A 19,594-nucleotide genomic window follows, 5' to 3' on the forward strand; every position below is an offset into this window, starting at 1 on the left:
GTTTGTGGCCACCCACAATGGACCGCAGTTCGTTTGCGGCCAAGCACCACCCGGGGATGGACCTATGGGTCAACGTGGCACCTATGCCATAAAGGTGAACCACTGTTAATTAACACCACTGAAGGCCACACGAAGAGCAAGAGACACCTGCAGGGTTAGGGGTTGTCGAATTTATTTTGATTCCAATGAACAATGGTGACTGCACCGATTGGTGGTGGGGTGGTGCTTTTGATGCTCGGGAAGGGTGCTCTGCACGTTATTAAAGGCCGTCGGCCACAGAGCACTCGTGGGTTGGTGTATCGATGCTGGCAAGCGCGCTCTCTCTATGCATAACATCTGCATGTGTTCCTCCAAAAACAGGTCCTGGATCGTAGTGTAGATATCAGCGTAATCTTGTAAATAATGCTCCCTACCGGCTGTATGTTTAGTTTGAGAATTCTTTCCGGATTCGGTTATCCTGTGGGTGTGTTTCTGTGAGGAGAAGGGTGCAACGTCGCAGGGGGACATATTTACTCATTTGTGAATATCTGTAAAACTGTCGCACTCAGGGTAGAGTTAATAGTAGAGGGAACTACATTGCGTGCCACACTAAAGTAGGTAAAAATTTATCGGGTCGGGACGCCCCGAGGGTAGAGAAGGGTGCAATGTTGCGAATATGGAATTTGGCCTCCATATCCGCTTGTAAATATTCCCCTATTTTCTCCAATACTCCCCAACTTTCCCCAATCCCCCATTCCCTAGTCCCATTGCATGTAAATAACAATCAGTAGAGCTGACCTTCCCCTTATTCCCCCATTAAATGTCGTGCCCAGGTCCACCGCACCACACGTAGACAACTTTCGGACATCTTCCTAGTTATTCTTAATCTATGTCAGTTAAGGCCTCGTTTCCATTAATTATGACTCTTCGTTGCACCAGAATGTGATTATATGGCATCAGTAGTGAGTTTAGGACCTTTCCCATACCTCCTCCCATCTTCTTCCCCAAACAACAACAATTACAACTACAACTACGACTACAACAACAGAGGGGCGGGGAGTGTGCGTCCTCACACCGGCTCGGTTACCCGCCATGACCATGCGCTCCACGGCGTTACCCCGAAGGGGCTGGCTGTCAGCTCCTCGTCAGGGGCGGAGCCAGTAACCCCCCCACGCACCCAATGAGAAGCAACGTGCCGATTCCATCTGGGGCGGAGCTAACGAGCCGAGGGCGTGTCACTCCCCGCCGGATATACGCGGCCCCGCGCCGGATGTGACGTCAGATGCGCCTCAGCTTGGAGAGAGAAGCCACCGCCACCCCCAGCGCGACGATACCTCCCCGCATCTTTGGACCGGACCGGACCGTACTGTACCCTGCCCCGAGCCCAGGAGGACCTGGAGCCATCGATACCCGCTTTCCTGTCATCAACCCCCGTGTGAGTCAGCCGTTGTCCCGTTTGTCTGTCGTCTGTCCGGGGTTAATATAAGAGTGTGTCTAAGTGCCTGTCTTTCTGTGATTATACCTCTAGCCCCTGTAATCTGACCTTTCCGTACGAATATAATCTCCTCCGGAGGTCTTGAGAATTGAAACATTGGTGTCGTATTGTGTTATTGTAATCCAGCCGGGTGTCTTCTTTTTCTTATTGAGCCAGCATCGCGCGACTAGTCAACGTTCGGGCACAATCGGGTAACTTGTGCAGACGTGGTCATACCATAAAACCGCTCGGTAAATAACATCCAAGCCACGTCTGTAACAGTATCTTCACCCACTGGCTTGTATTTTTATAATAAAGTCAGTCTCTTTCTTTCTCTTTCTCTTTCTCTTTCTCTTTCTCTTTCTCTTTCTCTTTCTCTCTCTCTCTCTCTCTCTCTCTCTCTCTCTCTCTCTCTCTCTCTCTCTCTCTCTCTCTCTCTCTCTCTCTCTCTCTCTCTCTCTCTCTCACACACACACACACACACACACACACACACACACACACACACACACACACACACACACACACAATCTCTAATACATATACAAATTACATATTTACAATCACACACACATACATGCATGTACTAATGCACACACATACAAATTATAAATTGAAAGTCACACACACAAACACAAGTTAATGTCCTCACACATTCAAATCAACAGAGACAATACATACATTCAATGCACCCCCCCCCCCCCCCCCTTTCTCAGTTGTGGCATACAACTGTATCACTGGCATGAATTGGTTTCTAGCAAATTCTTTCTGAAGCATCATTGAAAATTTTGAATGACAATAATCCTATCTTCCATGTGAAAGTACAAAAAATAAAACTTATTTTATTATTTGTTTTACGAAGGTCTCAGAGACCATTGTGAAAGGCTTTGAACTCATTTACGATTAATACTCAAACCGTGAACCGGTAACCTTCCACTTTTATAGCAAATTACATAATTTTGTTATAAACAAAGCATGTCATTCACTTGTTGGAGTACTAACTACCACAGGCAGGAAAGTGCCTTTAGCAGAGGGCATTGGTACATTATAAACAACAATTTGTAAGTTTTGATTCATGTACCTCAAAACAGAGTATACAACTATACATGCTCAAATTCTCGTCATTCATAAAGAGCTCCTTTGCGAGATATTCATACAGTACATTTATTTAATTTGCAACCAATATTACAATCATTCCCTCTCAGAAATATCATGTTGAAATGTATGTTAGTCCATAGCTTTAAAATAACTTGGATATGTGTATTATTCCCTGTTGAAATAACATATTAGAGAAAATGTTAATGATAACATTTTCAAAATGATTATTTAGTCCAATTATCCACATAAGTTGCTAGCTTGTAGGTGTACAGCACATTGCAGTCCTGCAACTGAAGTCCAATGGAAATATCTATTTCACTTTTGCAGCCAATTGTCTCATTGCCATGCTCTTGCTGCCAAGTTCACCCCCCTTCTTTGCTTGTGCAGCTTGTTGCCTGCGTTGATGTGTCTTTTTCTTACAAAAGCTGTGTAGGCGTGTGTTGATGAATTTTGTAAGCAGTTTGGCTTTCAGATTGTGGCACGTTGGGAAGTGAACATCTCTCGTTATCTGCTCTGCTCTCTCCACAAACATTGTTGCGACGTTCTTTTCAGCCATGAAAGCATCCTGTGCACCACGAAACATGGCCTCCACAGTTACCAACATGTTGATCACTTTTTCTGAAACATGAACAAGACACCCTTGCTTATACTCTTTCAGTACAGTAAGCTCTGCAGCTTGGTTAACTTCTTCACCTTCAGCAACAATCACCTGGCCAATGCAGTCATCACACGTCTTCTGGTTTTTCCTTATACTGTGAACACAGTAGCCAGCAAGGTTGTACAAGCTATCGCGCTCAGGTTGAGACAGCTCCTGCACGTCTTGGATATCTGGAATGACAAGGCCCTGTAGATTTTCCTCGGACGGTACTCTCACTTTCTATTTGTTCTATTTGTGCACCCACAGGCGCTACAACCTGTCATTTTGTCGTAAAATCGATGTAAAACACGAATGAGAACGCTGCGTACAGTGGGAACGTTAAAACGCTGACCGATATGCGTCCGATCCTGATCCTGTCCGCGATGGACTCAAAATGGTTCCACGCAATCACGTGACTAGATTTTTCCTGACCCTCTATGTCGCAACTCTTTATATAAAGGGACTCTAGTCTTCACCCCCCCCCCCCCCCCCATCCCTGAATTGTACACCTGAATCATTTGCGGAATGACAGCAGGCACATCGAATCCAGGAGGCGGTAATTGCTCGTAAATTTGAATGCGGGTAGAACCAATAAATTCGGCTTGGAGACATTTCGGCGCATGCGTGAAGCCGATTGAATTGGCTTGAGGACTCCAGAGGGTTAAAATCCGGCAATGAGTCGATTCGAAAACACGCATATGGTGATGATCAAATATTACGGAACAATACTTTTATGGGAAACGTGTACGGGCTTAATTAGGCCAAGTAAAAAAAAAAAAAAATTCTCGTCCGGACTTTTTTGAAAAAAGGAGGAGGGAGGCCCTTACTATTTACTATTTTCATTTTTTTTGCTATTTTTTTCCAAGATGGCTGCCATGAATTGAATGACCACTGTGGCTGACTTAAAGACTCTATAGTTTGTCCAATGTAATGTGAAACATGCCAGTGTTGATTGTTACCGAAAGGCCTGCAATTTCATTTCCAAATTAGCAAATAAATATATGTTTGAACTGAAATGGCATATGAATAGAATCAATGAATGGAACATGTCATGTGCTACACCGACAAACCATAATTGAATAATCATCCAAGTATAGCGTTACAGCTACATATGGATTTTTTAATGCACCAAGTATTTAAAAACAAGTACACTAGGAAATGTATGTCTTGATATGGCTTAAATATTTACGCTATATCACGACGCCAACTTACTTTCGTTGTTTGGTATCCATCACCAGTCATCTCCATCGTCAAATTCTCCACTGGCAAATTTAGCGAAGAGATCGTTCAACGTTCGCTTCTCATCCACAACTGATCTCGCGAACCAAGACTTCAAAACTTTTGTCGACGAACGTATGCTTACACACACGAATATCGTCATATTCCCTACTCAAATTTGGACCATTAAAAGTATGAAATGCAAGATTTTTACACGTAAATTGCACTTGCCCAGTGCACAACCGCTGCGAGATTGACCGTCTTTAGCACGAAGTGTCTGCGTTAAGCCGAGCATGTATTAACCAGGAAGTTCCGTTAGAGGGCGCGATCCATTAATAGTTCAGATCATCAATGCACAAGATACGATCAGCAAACGCCTGGAAACGGCAAGTTTTAGACCGAGTTTCTTCGCAAAACAATATTTTTTAAAAACAAGTATATATTTAAAAAAAAATAGTATTAAATAGTAAATAAAAGTAGGCGGCAACCAAAAAGGAAGCGGGCGGGGACGAGAAACTTTTTCTTTTTTTTTTACTTGGCCTTAAACTTTATTTATAATTTACACTTGACCCAAAGAAAGCCATGGGAAATCTGACGTAACAAAGCTGGACGGTGTATAATCAGCAGAGGCCTATACTAGCGTAATGTTAGGCCAACTTGGAAACAAGATGGAGGCCATATCATTTCGTCTCAGCCTTGGGTGGGTGGAGTCAAGAGACATATGTGGGTGTGTTGAGGCGGCTCATCGACCAATCGGTGCACACTTCAAAAATCGACCCCCACCACGATCTGCAGCAGCAACGCGAGTCGCGAAGTGCTTGAAGATCTGCGACATGTTGAAGGTGCAACACGTGCGATTTATTTATTTATTTTGAATCTCTCGATGTGAGTTCCTCATGCACAATGGAGTCGGTGAGAGATCTAGGAGGCCTCGGTCTCATCCCGGCCTGGCTGAAGATCCAGGGTCTATCAGAGGAGTCTCTCCGAGCTCTGGTTACGGAGATGGGGATCGAGATCTTCGGGGCTCTCTGTGCCCGAGCCGAGCCCGCTCCGGTGAGGGTTCAACTCTGTGCTTTGGCCACACGAAAGTTCACCTTCACCATGTACGCGGAGCTCTGTCGGTACATGGAAACGTGCCGTGCGGGGCGAGGATCGGGATGGACCGTCGCCATGGAGACGGGACGACCGACTGGAGACATGCGCATCAAGGTAGAAGAATCGGACTCGGTTGTTCCTGAAGATGCCAGAAGAGACCTGGAGGATGGTGAGTTGTAACAATTATGGATGTTTTGTGTTAAACTTTACTTAAAACCGTCATATATATAAACCTACATTTGGAAAGTCCATTCTGAGGTTGCAAAAGTCCTGATGTCCTGATTCACCACCCACACTAGAGTCTCTATATGTATAGAGTCCCGACGTGGCAGGTCCGAAATATTCTGATCACATGGGCCGTGTCGGCCATTTTGTTTACAGCGACGTGAGTCGGTTGTTTCCGAGGAAGTAATGAATATCACATGATTGCATTGTGATCTGGTGGCAAAATATGAAGAAAAAAAACCATCAGCATGGGTGAAAGACCTTTTTCTTGATGGCCAAATAACATTAAAATGAAGCAGGTCTATTTCATTGTTATGCTTTCACTCCTTACTAGGGGGGGTCCCGTTGGTCCATTGGACCAAATTCTTTATTGATCTTCACCTCCGGGGAGCATACCTGCCTGGCGGACTTGGAGGGGGGGGGGGGGGGGGGGGGGAAGGGTCTTTTGCGTCATCTGGGTCTTTTGGCTCCTCGAGGCCTGCTTTTTTTTTTGTGCACAAGATCGAGGCTCGTGTAAGAGTTGACATTAATCACACAAAAACAAACTGACAAAAAAAAACATATGATCAAGGGAGCGGGAGACAAGATGGGGAGAGAGAGGCAAACACACAAATACAACAGCAGAGAACAGGGACATCGGGAGATCTGCGGAAGGGAGAGGGCTTGGGAGGAGGAGGCATGGGAAAGGGGGCGGGGAGGTGGATGGGAAGAGGTATAAAACACATGGAGTCTGCTCGGACTTCAAGGAAAGAAGTCTATTTCAAAAAAGTGGATCTGGGGTGAATTAACGGGGGTAGAAAAGATCAAGATTGTGGATGGGGGAAGATAAGAGATGGTGGTGAACAGCTGTTTTAAAGACCTGGAGGGAGGAGTAGGATTGAAGAGAGTGAGGGAGTTTCTTCCAGAGGCGGGAGAAAAGAGGAATTGAAAGAGTGAAGGTGAGCAGAGAGTCTTGATTTTGACAGTTTCACCATAAGAGGGTTGCTGGCAGTTCTTTTGCGTCCTGCATGAATATTTGGTGGACAGAGCACAGACAGACCTGGGGGAGCTAGGCTGGAGAGGAGTCGGTAGAAGACAGAAAGACCACCAATCTGCCTGTGGTGGGCGAGTGAAAGGCCCTTGGAGTTAGCTTCATCGTGGGGGATTCCAATGATTCTGAAAGCTTTAGTTTAAACAGCGTGAAGACGAGCCAGGTGTGAGGCAGGAGCACCAGCCCCGGGGCGAGAGCAGTATTCCATTGCCCTGCGGATGAAAGCCTTTCATGTGGTGAGGAGCTCAGGTGTGCCAAGGAAGGACTTCGCATGACGGAGGATGCCCAGTCGGCGACTGGTTTTGGAGGCCAACTTGGAAATGTGTTTTTTCCCAGGAAAGATCATGGCAGATAGTGAGACCCAAAAGCTTAAGTGACAGAACTTCTTGGAGAAGATTGTTCAGAAAGTAGATGGGAGAATTGTCCAGTTGGTCTTTTCGGAGAGACTTCGTGAGAGTGTGAGATTAGTCAGGATTGAAAGACATGTTCCACTTGTTTGACCAGTCTGTGATTTTGTCCAGAGAGTGAGGAGGCTGCAGACTGCCGATCTGAGGGATGAGCTATGGAGCGGAAGAGAGTGGAGTCATCAGCAAAGAGACAGAGAGGATTTTCAAGAGAGTCAGAGAGATCATTGATGAAGACCAGAAAAAGCACAGGGCTCAGAACACTGCCTTGGGGATCTCCAGCCTGAACAGGAAGGGAAGATGAGAGAAACCCATTCAGGGCCACACGTTGACTATGACTAGATAGGAAGTCCACAAGCCATGCATGGAGATTTACATGGATACCATAGGAGGAGAGTTTGGTGACCAGGGAGGGGTGCCAGACCATATCGAAGGCACGTGATATGTCAAGGGAGACAGCTCTAATTTCCTGTTTGGCATTGAGGACCTCCATCCATTGTTGAGACAGAAGAAGCAGCATGTCCAGAGTAGAGTGACCTGGTCTGAAACCAAATTGATGATCAGAGATCAAGCCTTTGGAGAAGAGGAAGGATTTGATATCCGAAGCAATGATGGATTCCAGGACTTTGCTGACAATTGGGAGCAGGCTGATTGGACTGTCGTTGCAAGGATCTGTTTTTGCAACTTTTTTGTGTAAAGTGGTAATGTTTGCTGATTTCCGAGCTGATGGCAGTAGACCTTGAGCAAAAGAGAGGGTGAAGAGAACAGAGAGAGGGTGTGAAAGAGTGGCAGAGCAGGATTCTGTGGGCTGATGCTGTCTCGTCCAGTTGCAGAATGAGAGTTGAGGATTGACAGAAACTTCTGCACCTTGTCAGGAGAGAAGGAGACAAAGTCCAGGAGCAGCTGTGTGCGACTAAGTCCAGTGGGTACAGAGAGAGATGTGTTTGGGACACAATATTTTGAGTTCAAACACAGAGAGCAGCAGACATTTGCATTCAGCTTTTTTCACGTGTGGAGTCAGCTGTTTAGCCGTTTGAGGTAAGGGAGGGCATGGAGGGCATGGAGGGGAAACGAACACCAGAAACAGATTTTACCAGACACCACCAGGATTGAGAAGAGGGAGACAGGTTTGAGAGTTCAGTCTTGAGAGTGGACGGATATTGCTTCCTGGCTCTCCTGAGGGTGGAAAGACACTTGTTCCAGGCTTTGTGAAAGGAAATGAGATTTCCTTCAGTTGGATTTGCCTTCCAGGAGGCAAAGGCAAGTTGTTTCAGGGCATCTGTCTCACCACAAGATTCCGTGTACCATGGACGGGAGGAAGGGTATGACAACTGAAGACGAGATGGGATAAATCTGGGCAATAGAGAGAGCAATTTACTTTCGAAGAATTCCCAGGATGAGTTGATGTCAGAGGCAGTATAAATGGGAGACCAGTCCAGATGAACGATGGCTCCTTGAAGACCGTGCCAGTTGGCCTGTGTGAAATGTCAGACTCGTCGATGCTGAGGAGGCTCTGTGAGAATGGCCAGAGAGATGTCCACTTTAACAAGCATGTGGTCAGATGAACCGATTGGAGCAGAAGAAGAGCAGCAGACATTTGCAGGGAAGTTTGTCATAACCATGTCCAGAAGAGAAGATGCTCCATTGACTGAGATCCGGGTCGGGAAATTGACAGATTGAGTCAGTCCCAGTTGGTCTCAGAAGTTCTTTGCTGAGGAGACATGGCTGGTGAGAGAGGTACCCACACCCAGCCAGCTGGCATGATAACAGCTGAAATCACCACATCTGAGGAAGAGAGAGTTGGGATGAGTAGATAGAAGTTTCTCAATGTTATCAGACAGCGAGATGTAGATGGTCATCACTGTTTGGTGGACGGCACAACACATGTGAACAAAAGGTGGGAGCGAAGGGGAAGCCGTAGCCAAAGGTATTCCGGGGGGTGAGGTGGAGAGACGGCAGTGCAGGGCGAGTGAGGAAGAGTTTTTTTTATAAAGATAGCAACCCCACCTCCAGGACGAGGCTCAGGTCTATCATACCGGAGGAGGGAGTAACCAGGGAGAGATATTAAGGAATCAGAGACATTAGGAAGAAGGAAAGTTTCTGTTAAGCAGAACAAGTCTGGTTTGTCAGAAGCAACCTGAATGGAGAGATCAATCAGGTTTGAGCGAAGGCCCCAGATGTTTGAGATCCATCCCATTAATGAAGAGGAATGGGGAGCATTGGATACATGACAGGGGAGAGGAGGGGTAGGGTAAGATGTGGAAGAGGAGGAGGTCGGGAGAGCAGTTGATAATGTGTCAGAGATTTCAGAATAGCAAGGAGAAAGGGAAGGATGAGGAGGACAAAAGTTTGATGGTGATTTAGTGAGGCACAGTGAGGTGTTGTTTCAAGGGAGGCAGAGTGAGGAAGAAGGTTGGAGGAGATGGAGATGGAGGTGAGAGTTGGAAGGGAGAGAAATCGGGGAGGACACTTTGAGGAGGAGGGGTAAGAGGGGAGCATTGCAGAAAAAGGAGGAAGGGGAGGTGTGAGGGGGGAGTTTTGAAGGGGAGGGGTGAGGATGAAGTTTGGGAGGGGTGGGGTGAGGGGGGAGTTTAGGAGAGGAGGGGTGAGGCGGGATTTAGGTGGGAAGGGGCAAGGAGGGAGATTTGAAAGGGATGGGTGAGTGGGGTGTTTAGGAGGGGATGAGTGAGTTTGGATTTTAGAAAGTGTTGAACAATTAATGGAAAATGAACATTTATTGCAAAATGATTTCCTTGTGATTTTCGAGTCAGAGATCTGTTTGAAAACGTTGGAGGAGGGGTGGCATGCATGTGAGTTTTGGGAATGTAGAAAGGAAGAGTTGCAAGAGATGGAATTTTTATTTGAAATGAAAAGATTTGGTGAGCAAATGGAATACAACCTTTTAAAGAAGAAGAAGAAAAATTTGTTATAATATACGACAGACTACAACACTTCAGGGGAAAGTTTAAACATTTAAAAACGAAACCATGAAAACTGTGTGGGGAAATTCCCTAAATGAGGGCAGGAAGGATTCCTAAGGGGGATTAATGATTCCAGGACAGATTCAGATGCAGGAACAGAAGAATATGAGATTGATAGCCAGGAGAGCAGAGCACGAAGGAATAGTGAGGTGTTTAAGTGAAAATGTGTCAGAACGGGACGATAGGCCTGCTTATTCAATTCTTCGTTGATTTGTTTTTTTGGAAGGTGAGGTGAAAGTGGATCAGGTGAAGAAGGAGAAAATTGAAGGAGCATGGTGAAAATTAGCTAGAATTGGAAAGGTGTCTTTTGGCTGGAGAGGATTGAGTGAGGAAGGAAGGAGAGCAAAAACAGAAAAAAACGGGTGGGGTGAAACACGTGGTCGAAGAACGAACCAACAAAGAAGGAAATAATAATTTATTTATTTTTGAATTAAGATTTTAAACAAAGGTAAGAATTTTGGGTGTTCTGAGACTTTTGGGTCTTTGGGAACTTTGGGTTCTCGGGATCTTTTGGGTCCTCTGCGTTTCAGGGGTCTTAAAGGGTTTACAAAAGTTGAAGGGGTCTCAGCAGTCTTAAGAGTTAAAAGTAAATTTGAATGGCCTGTCATTAATAGACACAAAAAGTAACACACACACACACACACACACACACACACACACATATATATATATATATATATATATATATATATATATATATATATATATATATATATATATATATACACACACACACACACACACACACACACACACACACACACACACACACAATTCATCCATATACAACAACAACAACAACAACGACAACAACAGGCATTTTAATGCCATTTTCCCTGTTGGAGCGGGGGTTAGCCTTGCGGGCCCCATGACAATCTTCTCCATTTTGCCCGATTTTCTGCATCTCCCCTTGTTACCGCCCTTGCCCACATTTGTTCTTCCACCACCTTTGGCCAAGTCTTTCTCGGTCTTCCCCGTCATCTACTTCCTTCGACATTCATTTCCATCATTCTTCTCAACCAGTCACTTTCATCCTTCCTCAACACATGACCAAACCATCTCAACCTGTTTCTCTTCACAGCATCAATCACAGGCTCTATTCACATCATCTTTCGCAATTCATCATTTGTCTTCCTCTCTCTCAACGAAACTCCGCACATCCACCGAACCATTCGCATTTCCACCCTTTCCAGCCTTCGTTGCTGCTCTACGTTCATAACCCATGTCTCGCTTCCAGAAATCATAACACTTCTCACATGTGCAGCATACACCTTTCCCTTCAGCTTCAACGGCACTCCCCTCCTCATCAGCACGCCACTCAATTCCCGAAACTTCTTCCATGCCCATCTCGCTCTGGCAACCGTTGCCCAGTCTGATCCACCTTCTCCATTCAACATGTCTCCAAGGTAGCGAAATGTTTTCGCACCTTCCAGCTTCACACCATCTCCAAGATCCAACTCAACATTTCCTCCATCTGCAGCTCCCTCTGTGCACACCTTGCACTTGAATGTAGCTGCCACACTGGTTAATGACCCTCTCAGACCACTACATTTTTGATGACCCCACTCAGCGCACATTATACTTTGAATGGAGTTCACTCTGACACCCTTCCTGCACACAGCACACGGCCACTTCCCAGTTCTTTCCACCTCACCACATGCTTTACCACAAGCCATCACCTTCGTTTTACTGATATTCACCTTCAGACTTTTTGTCCCCATACATGTCTCCTTACATCCATATATAACAGAATAATTATTTATTTAATATTCACTCGTTCCTCATGTTCGCTTTCTTTCTTTTTCTATTTGTGTTTCCATCATTGTCTACTCTTCACCTTTTTATCTGCTTGTTGCATTTCTCTGCCCAGCTTCACTTCCTTTTCCTTTTCTCTCTCCCGAGATATTTACTTTGTGGACATAGATTATGTTACATTATTACAGAATAATGAACAGAAAAAAATGATCGAATCGTCATCTTGGATTCAGGGAAAGTTTGATGAAGTGAAAGAGCGACCATGCTGATGATTTTTTTTTCACTTAATTAACTTTTTGATGTAACTCTTAGGGGAGTTAACTTTTTGCTATTTTTCTACTCCTCCCTTATCACAAGTCTGATTGTTCTGAAACTTGACACATGAATACAAGACAGTCATTCGCACAATCTTCGATTTTTCGGGTTTCTATTTTGGATCATGTGGGCCTCCAGGGACGGAGGGTTACCCCCCAAAACTTCCGATCTTGACTCGACTGATTTACCAACTGATTGCCCTGAAACCCAATACAGCCCTTATTCTTGATGGACTGCACAAAAGCACTAATTTTGCTGACAGCTTGGTTACCTGCCCCGAGCAGGTGGCCAAGGTGGCCTTGACATACGCACACTCGCCTCTAAGTTGTCGAGGTCATTCATCTATGTGTGTGCCTTCTCTCGGGTGGACGTTAAATGGGGCATCGCATCTTCCGGTATTAGTTGGTGGATGTTAAATATCCCAGGGTGTCCTTCGTGAAGAGTAACTAAGCTGTCGGCACCATGAACAAACAACAAATTCCTGCCCGAACCTACAGGGGGCACTGCATCAGCGGCAGGGCCATGTCCTCACCTCATGGTGCAACCCACAGCCTGCTGCATATGAATGAAGAAGAAGTCCTATCCCTAAACCGTATCTATCCCCTCACTTACCTTGTCTTTTATCGACCCTTCAATCCCTAACCAATTAGTTTGGGGTTTTAAACCAAACCACTACCCCAGACAGGGAACACATTGTCTGTTTGTTTGTGGGTTTTATAGCGGCGTGATAGTAAACACGAACTCTTACGTCCTGCTTCCTATTCCCACCATCCCTAAAGACGGGCTCTTTGCTGGTAATAAAGTAAACAAATTGTTTTGAATTTCAAAGAACATATGGTATCCATATTTTGTGTGAAAGGTGGTGTGTTGTTTGCGATGTACCCACTCACCCTTCGATCCTCACTATTCCTATTACCATTTCCATGACCCTACTACCTCCCTCATCCCCTCTCTTGGCCTCCCCCCACCCTTTTTCCATTTCACTCCTGCACCCAAACACCTTCCACCACAAGTGTGTGTGTGTGTGTGTGTGTGTGTGTGTGTGTGTGTGTGTGTGTGTGTGTGTGTGTGTGTGTGTGTGTGTGTGTGTGTGTGTGTGTGTGTGTGTGTGTGTGTGTATCTAATTGTGTGTATATTCGTCTCTGTATCTGTGCCTTTGTGTGTTGTTGATTGTTTTCTCCATAATTTGGGTTTCAGAAGGTGGAACGGAGTCGTCCCAAGAAACGAAGTATCGTGACTCGTGGACTAAGTTGTGAAGTTTTGTTGTTCTCAGAGTTTTGTTCCAAGGGCTCTTTTCAGGATTGTCACTGAGCTCCATACAGCCTCCAACTGCAGTTTGTTTGTGGTAATGTTCCCATGGATGGGTTTTTTAATCTCTGCAAGGTTCTTCTTTATCATTCCCGTTGCCCCAATTATCACTGGTGCAATTTTGGCGTTCATCAGCTTCCAGGATCTTTTCACTTCATTCTTGAGGTCTTGATATTTGGTGATTTTCTTGATTTCTGCATTATTTAGACCAAACTCACTGGTTACTGAAACCTCAATTAGCATTGCTGTCTTTTCCTTTTTGTTCCCTGAGTGCTACGTCCAGTCGCAGTGCTTTTTTTCAATCTTCACCGTGGATGGTAACATCAGGTCACACATGAGCATGACGTTATTATTTTCAATGATTGTTTTTGGATCATGCTTCCATGAGTTTTCTGAAACGGGGATATTGAATTTTTTGCAGATGTGCTGGTGGATTACTCCACGTACTTTGTTATGCCTTTGTGTGCACAGCTGTTCTGACATAAGGTTTTTACATCAGCATCTGAAGTGGCTTGTGCTTTGTGTTTCTGCCTTACAGAACCTACACTTGTCCCATTGGCTCAGTCCTGTCTTCTCAAAGCAATTTGTGCAGTGTCCTTGGTTTTGGGCATCTAAAAGATAAAAGGAGCCTGTTTTCGGTGTGCCTGCTTGTGTGCATGCGTTCGGTCCAGCCATCGATAACGTCTTCAATTATCTTACCCATCTTCCCACTCTTGGTACTCTGAATCCTGTGGTGAGGCAGTTGCTTTAAAACAACTTGCATTTTCCTCCTGGAAAGCAAATCCAACTGAAGACAACCTCCGATCATGCCACAAAGCTCGCAATAAGTGTGTGTCTACTCTGTGGAGAGCCAGAAAACAACACCTGTCCAATCTTAAGAATGAGCTTTCAAACTTGTCTCCCTCCTCTAAAACCTGATGGTGACTTGTCAAGACTTGCACCTTCTGCCCTCTCCGTGCTTTGTCTCCCTCAGCTTTCTGCAAGATACACTCGGTCCACCAGCAACCCTCTCCGAGTGAAAATGCCAAAATCCAGAACCAATACTCACCTCCACTCTTTTATTCCTCTTTTTCCCACCTGTGGAACCACATGCTATTCTCTCCGCAATGCCATCCTTCCTTCCATATCTTTAAGACAGCTGTTCACCACTATCTCAAGTCATCACCCATATAAAATCATGATCTTTTCTACACCTGATGAACCACTCTACCCCTCCATAAAATGTTGCTTATGTATCCATCTTCTTCACCATTTGCATTGTCCTTCAGCCCCCGTTTGTTCATCTGTCTATTTTCTCCCTCCGCCCTGCCGTTCGCGTTTCCACTTTTCTCCTGCTGTTCCTTTTGTTATGTTGTGTCCTGATTTGTTCTGCGTCAATGCTCTTCCATGAGCCAAAACCATGCAGAGTAAAAAAAATCCTCGCTTTACCCCATTCGAACAATGCCCCCACATTTGTGGATTTGACAGTGGTGTCGGCAAGATGGGCAGAATAGTCTTTCATTGCATTTCGTTGCCTGTGTACCTGTATAGTATATGTTAATTTGTGATGATTTGGAGAGTGACAGGTTCAACCCAGAACATTCTGGGACAAAACACTTCTTAACGGCAGGACTCGGTGGGCTCGAGAATTACAGAATGTCAACTTATTGCAGATTATTTAGAGAGCGTTTATGTTCATTATTAAACTTGATATGTTCTCAAAATACAATTTGGCGTCGGGAATTTAAGCTTCCATTCAGTGTAAACGAGGCGCTGACATTTTTTAACATTGACGAATGCTCTTCACAGAACAGAAGAAGCCCATCAAGAAGTTCACCTGCACCTCGTGCTCTCACAGCTTCACCAGAAAGGCAGATTTGAAGAGGCACAAGGAGAGGAACCGACAAGTTCCCAATGATGAAGAGTTCAAATGCACTGAATATTCTTGTTCAATGCAAAATAAAAGCATGTTCGTGAGTCATTTTGAGATTCACACAAGAAAGAAACAGTGCACCTCTAAGGTGTGCCAAAATAGATTCGGTTCTTCAACAACGACTCAGAGGCACGTGAAAATTCACACAGGCGAGCGCCCGTATACATGCAATGTTTGTGGTAAGGGGTTCACTCGATCAACACACTGTCGGGCTCACAAGCGGATTCACACGAGAGAGCACCCATGTACATGCAATGTTTGTGGTAAGGGGTTCATTTGGGCATCGGACTGTCAGATTCACAAGCGAATTCACACCGGAGAGCGCCCGTATACATGCAATGTTTGTGGTAAGGGGTTCACTCGATCAACGCACTGTCGGACTCACAAGCGGATTCACACAGGTGAGAGCCCTTATACATGCAATGTTTGTGGTAAGGGGTTCATTTGGGCATCGGACTGTCAGATTCACAAGCGAATTCACACCGGAGAGCGCCCGTATACATGCAATGTTTGTGGTAAGGGGTTCACTCGATCAACGCACTGTCGGACTCATGAGCGGATTCACACAGGTGAGCGCCCTTATACATGCAATGTTTGTGGTAAGGGGTTCATTTGGGCATCGGACTGTCAGAATCACAAGCGAATTCACACCGGAGAGCGCCCTTATACATGCAATGTTTGTGGTAAGGGGTTCACACGAGCAACGGACTGTCGGACTCACGAGCGGATTCACACAGGAGAGCGCCCATATACATGCAATGTTTGTGGGAAGGGGTTCACTCGATCAGCGAACTGTCGGACTCACGAGCGGATTCACACGAGATTGCACCCGTATACATGCAGTGTTTGTGGTAAGGGGTTCACACGAGCAACGGACTGTCGGACTCACGAGCGGATTCACACAGGAGAGCGCCCGTATACATGCAATGTTTGTGGGAAGGGGTTCACTCGATCAACGAACTGTCGGACTCACGAGCAGATTCACACAGGTGAGCGCCCTTATACATGCAATGTTTGTGGTAAGGGGTTCAATTTGGCATCGGACTGTCAGATTCACAAGCGAATTCACACCGGAGAGCGCCCTTATACATGCAATGTTTGTGGTAAAGGGTTCATTCGATCAACGCACTGTCGGACTCACGAGCGGATTCACACAGGAGAGCGCCCTTATACATGCAATGTTTGTGGTAAAGGGTTCACTCGATCAGCGCACTGTCGGACTCACGAGCGGATTCACACAGGAGAGCGCCCTTATACATGCAATGTTTGTGGTAAAGGGTTCACTCGATCAACGCACTGTCGGACTCACGAGCGGATTCACACGAGATAGCGTCCGTACATGTGTCCGGTTTGTGCAGAGACTTTCTCAAATGTAAGGTCTTTGAGGAATCATTTAAGGTGCCACAAAGGAGAGCGGTTAACTTTTTGAGATATTCTACTCACAGATGAAAAGACAGACTAACCACATTAAAAGCTTGGTTACCTGTCTCTCTTGGGCTGCCAAGGTGGCCTCGCCATACGCACACTCGCCTTTGAGTTGTCTTTTATCAATAAGATAAATTTTAACGACCTCTTATATGTATCCTATGTAGTTCAGTGATTCTGTATTGATACTCAAGCATCCTAAATTCAATATTTACAAGTCAGGAGACGCCGATGGTTCATAAGCGAGTGGTATTCAATGACAAAGGACGGACTATAACCGAAACAGGCCCAGACAGGCCAGGCCCGGAAATGTCAAAACGAAGGTTACTGACCTTGAAATGAGATAGAAAATAATGTATAATCAGTTTTGAGGTTTGTTTTAGCCCCACAATACTGAAAATTCGGTGAAAAATGAAAAATGAAAAATCGAGCTCCATGGGGCTAGACACATGACATTGGCCTCACCAAATGTCGAAATCCCTGTCATATTCCACCAAACCCCTCGGAGAAGATGTAGCTTGAACTCGATTACCCCCGAAAAAGACGTCTTTTCTGGGCGTGGCTCCGCCCAAAATGGGCACATACGCCCACTCTCAGCAGGACACAACTCGATCATGATATCAATCTCCCACCCAAGTTTCATCAAGATTGGATGACATCATCGGGTAGTTATGCTGCAGTTATAAGGACAGACAGACCCACACACATGACGAATATAGTGGTCACTTGATAACTCGTGAACCAAAAAGTTTACGGCACATTTTAGCAATTTTTCCTCTTAAATATTGATTGCTCCACTCATGGAGTATATAGTCCTCATCGAGGCCGGCGTAAAATAAAACTGCATTGAGAGAAAAGTGAAGAGAGAACAGTCGTAGAGTTTGTGAGGAAGTAAAAAATCTGCTTTTTAAAAAGGGGAACGTCATAAGTGTTTGGAACGGCATGAGAAGGTAAAGATTTCCAGAGTTTGGCAGTGGAGAGGAAGAAACGAGCATCATAACGGCCCACCCTTGAGTTTCCAATGGCCACACAATAATCATGAGATGTCGTGGCTTGTCGAATATTCCGTGGTCTCACTAATGGCGGAGGTACACAAGGAGCAAGTGCTTGGGAGCAGAAACTGAAGTAATATCTGTCGAAAAGAGAAAGAAAGCTAACTTTGTGGTGTAATTTGAGCGGGTGGAGTTTTGATGTCAGATTGGGAGAGTTGATAAATCAGATTACTTTGGATTCAATTCTGTCCAGTAAGTATATGGAGCTAGACCCTCCCCAGATGTAAGAGCAGTACTCTGTACAAGGACGAATCAATCCTTTATATTGTTGAAGAACAGGTTTGTGCACATAAACAAGCCATGAACACTTGTCAATATTTTTAATAACACTGGGAAAATACTCATTTGGTTACAACAGAAATACATCTATATATATAAAAACACTGTGTGTGTGTGTGTGTGTGTGTGTGTGTGTGTGTGTGTGTGTGTGTGTGTGTGTGTGTGTGTGTGTGTGTGTGTGTGTGTGTGTGTGTGTGTGTGTGTGTGTGTGTGTGTGTGTGTAATGCTCACCGATAGACTCTGAAACGGAGAGGCTCACGTGCTTGATATTTGGCATAGACATGGCCATTGCTCAAAATGATAAACCTCCCTCAATGTTCCTGTTTGAGCGCCTCCTGTGCCACACACCATTTTTAAATGAAAGTATATATTTTCCTGACAACCATCAAAGTTTTCCGTCCACTCAAAAATATTTCCATCTTTTTTACCCAACTCACCGGTATTTAAATTAATTCTCTTATTTGTTTTGTGAACTTTTTTTACCAGTTGTCTTTTCAATTATACCTATTTGATATTTTTCACATTCGTTATGTTTACCATTTATATACCAAGGTTGATTACACCTCCACTCTTTAGTCTGGTTGGTACTTGGTTCTATCTATATATATATATTAAACTGTGTGTGTGTGTGTGTGTGTGTGTGTGTGTGTGTGTGTGTGTGTGTGTGTGTGTGTGTGTGTGTGTGTGTGTGTGTGTGTGTGTGTGTGTGTGTGTGTGTAATGTTACTGATAGACTCCGAAACGGAGAGGTTCACGTGCTTGATATTTGGCATAGACATGGCCATTGAGCCTGGGACGAACATGGCTGACACCATATTTGACGAGATCCATATTTTTTATTCATATTTACCTCAGCGCATTTCAGCGAAGTACCCGCTAATCTCAGCCAGTGCGAGCAGCTCGCTGATTCGCTCAGAGCGATCACGTGATGTTCCATCCCGTCACACGTCACACGTTTGCACGTAATTCAGGGCGAAAAGCCATTACGGTTTTTCACCTTTATGCGATCGTGTTTTGTGTCGATTTTCTGCGATATGAATTAAATTTTAATTCATATTTCGTGTTTACGAATTCGAATACGAAGGATTTCCCCTTTCCCCTTTCCCCTTTCGATTTCGAATACGAATCGAATACGAGCTTGAGTCGAGAGGGCGAATGTACGGGTTGGGAATGTACGGGTCTCCCCTCCCCCACCCGGCAATGCCGGGTACTTCTGCTAGGATCACGTGATGTTCCAACTTTGCCGCCATAATCTCAGTTATGCGTTCGCACGTAATTCAGTTTTTTCACATTTCAGCGAGGAACATTGCCATTCACACCACATAGGTTTTTTTTCACTTTCATCTGATATTTGTGATTTATTTCAAACAAACTGTATTTCCCATCTACACGGCCATGTATTCCTATT

The 19,594-nt window shown here is 44.9% G+C and overlaps 1 protein-coding gene across 1 annotated transcript; it reads left to right on the forward strand.

Annotated features, from left to right (window-relative positions):
* The first annotated feature begins 15,294 nt into the window (after positions 1–15,294).
* Positions 15,295–16,761, forward strand: LOC144893998 (uncharacterized). Its single transcript, XM_078785404.1, has one exon. The coding sequence runs from the start codon at positions 15,295–15,297 to the stop codon at positions 16,759–16,761; it is 1,467 nt and encodes a 488-aa protein (XP_078641530.1).
* Positions 16,762–19,594: the final 2,833 nt, after the last annotated feature.

This window comes from Myxine glutinosa, chromosome 1 (assembly GCF_964187855.1).
Source record: "Myxine glutinosa chromosome 1, kmMyxGlut1.1, whole genome shotgun sequence".
Taxonomy (NCBI): domain Eukaryota; kingdom Metazoa; phylum Chordata; class Myxini; order Myxiniformes; family Myxinidae; genus Myxine; species Myxine glutinosa.

Coding starts and splice junctions, on each gene's coding strand:
- LOC144893998 (XM_078785404.1), top strand. CDS start 15,295: ATGCTCTTCACAGAACAGAAGAAGCCCATCAAGAAGTTCACCTGCACC.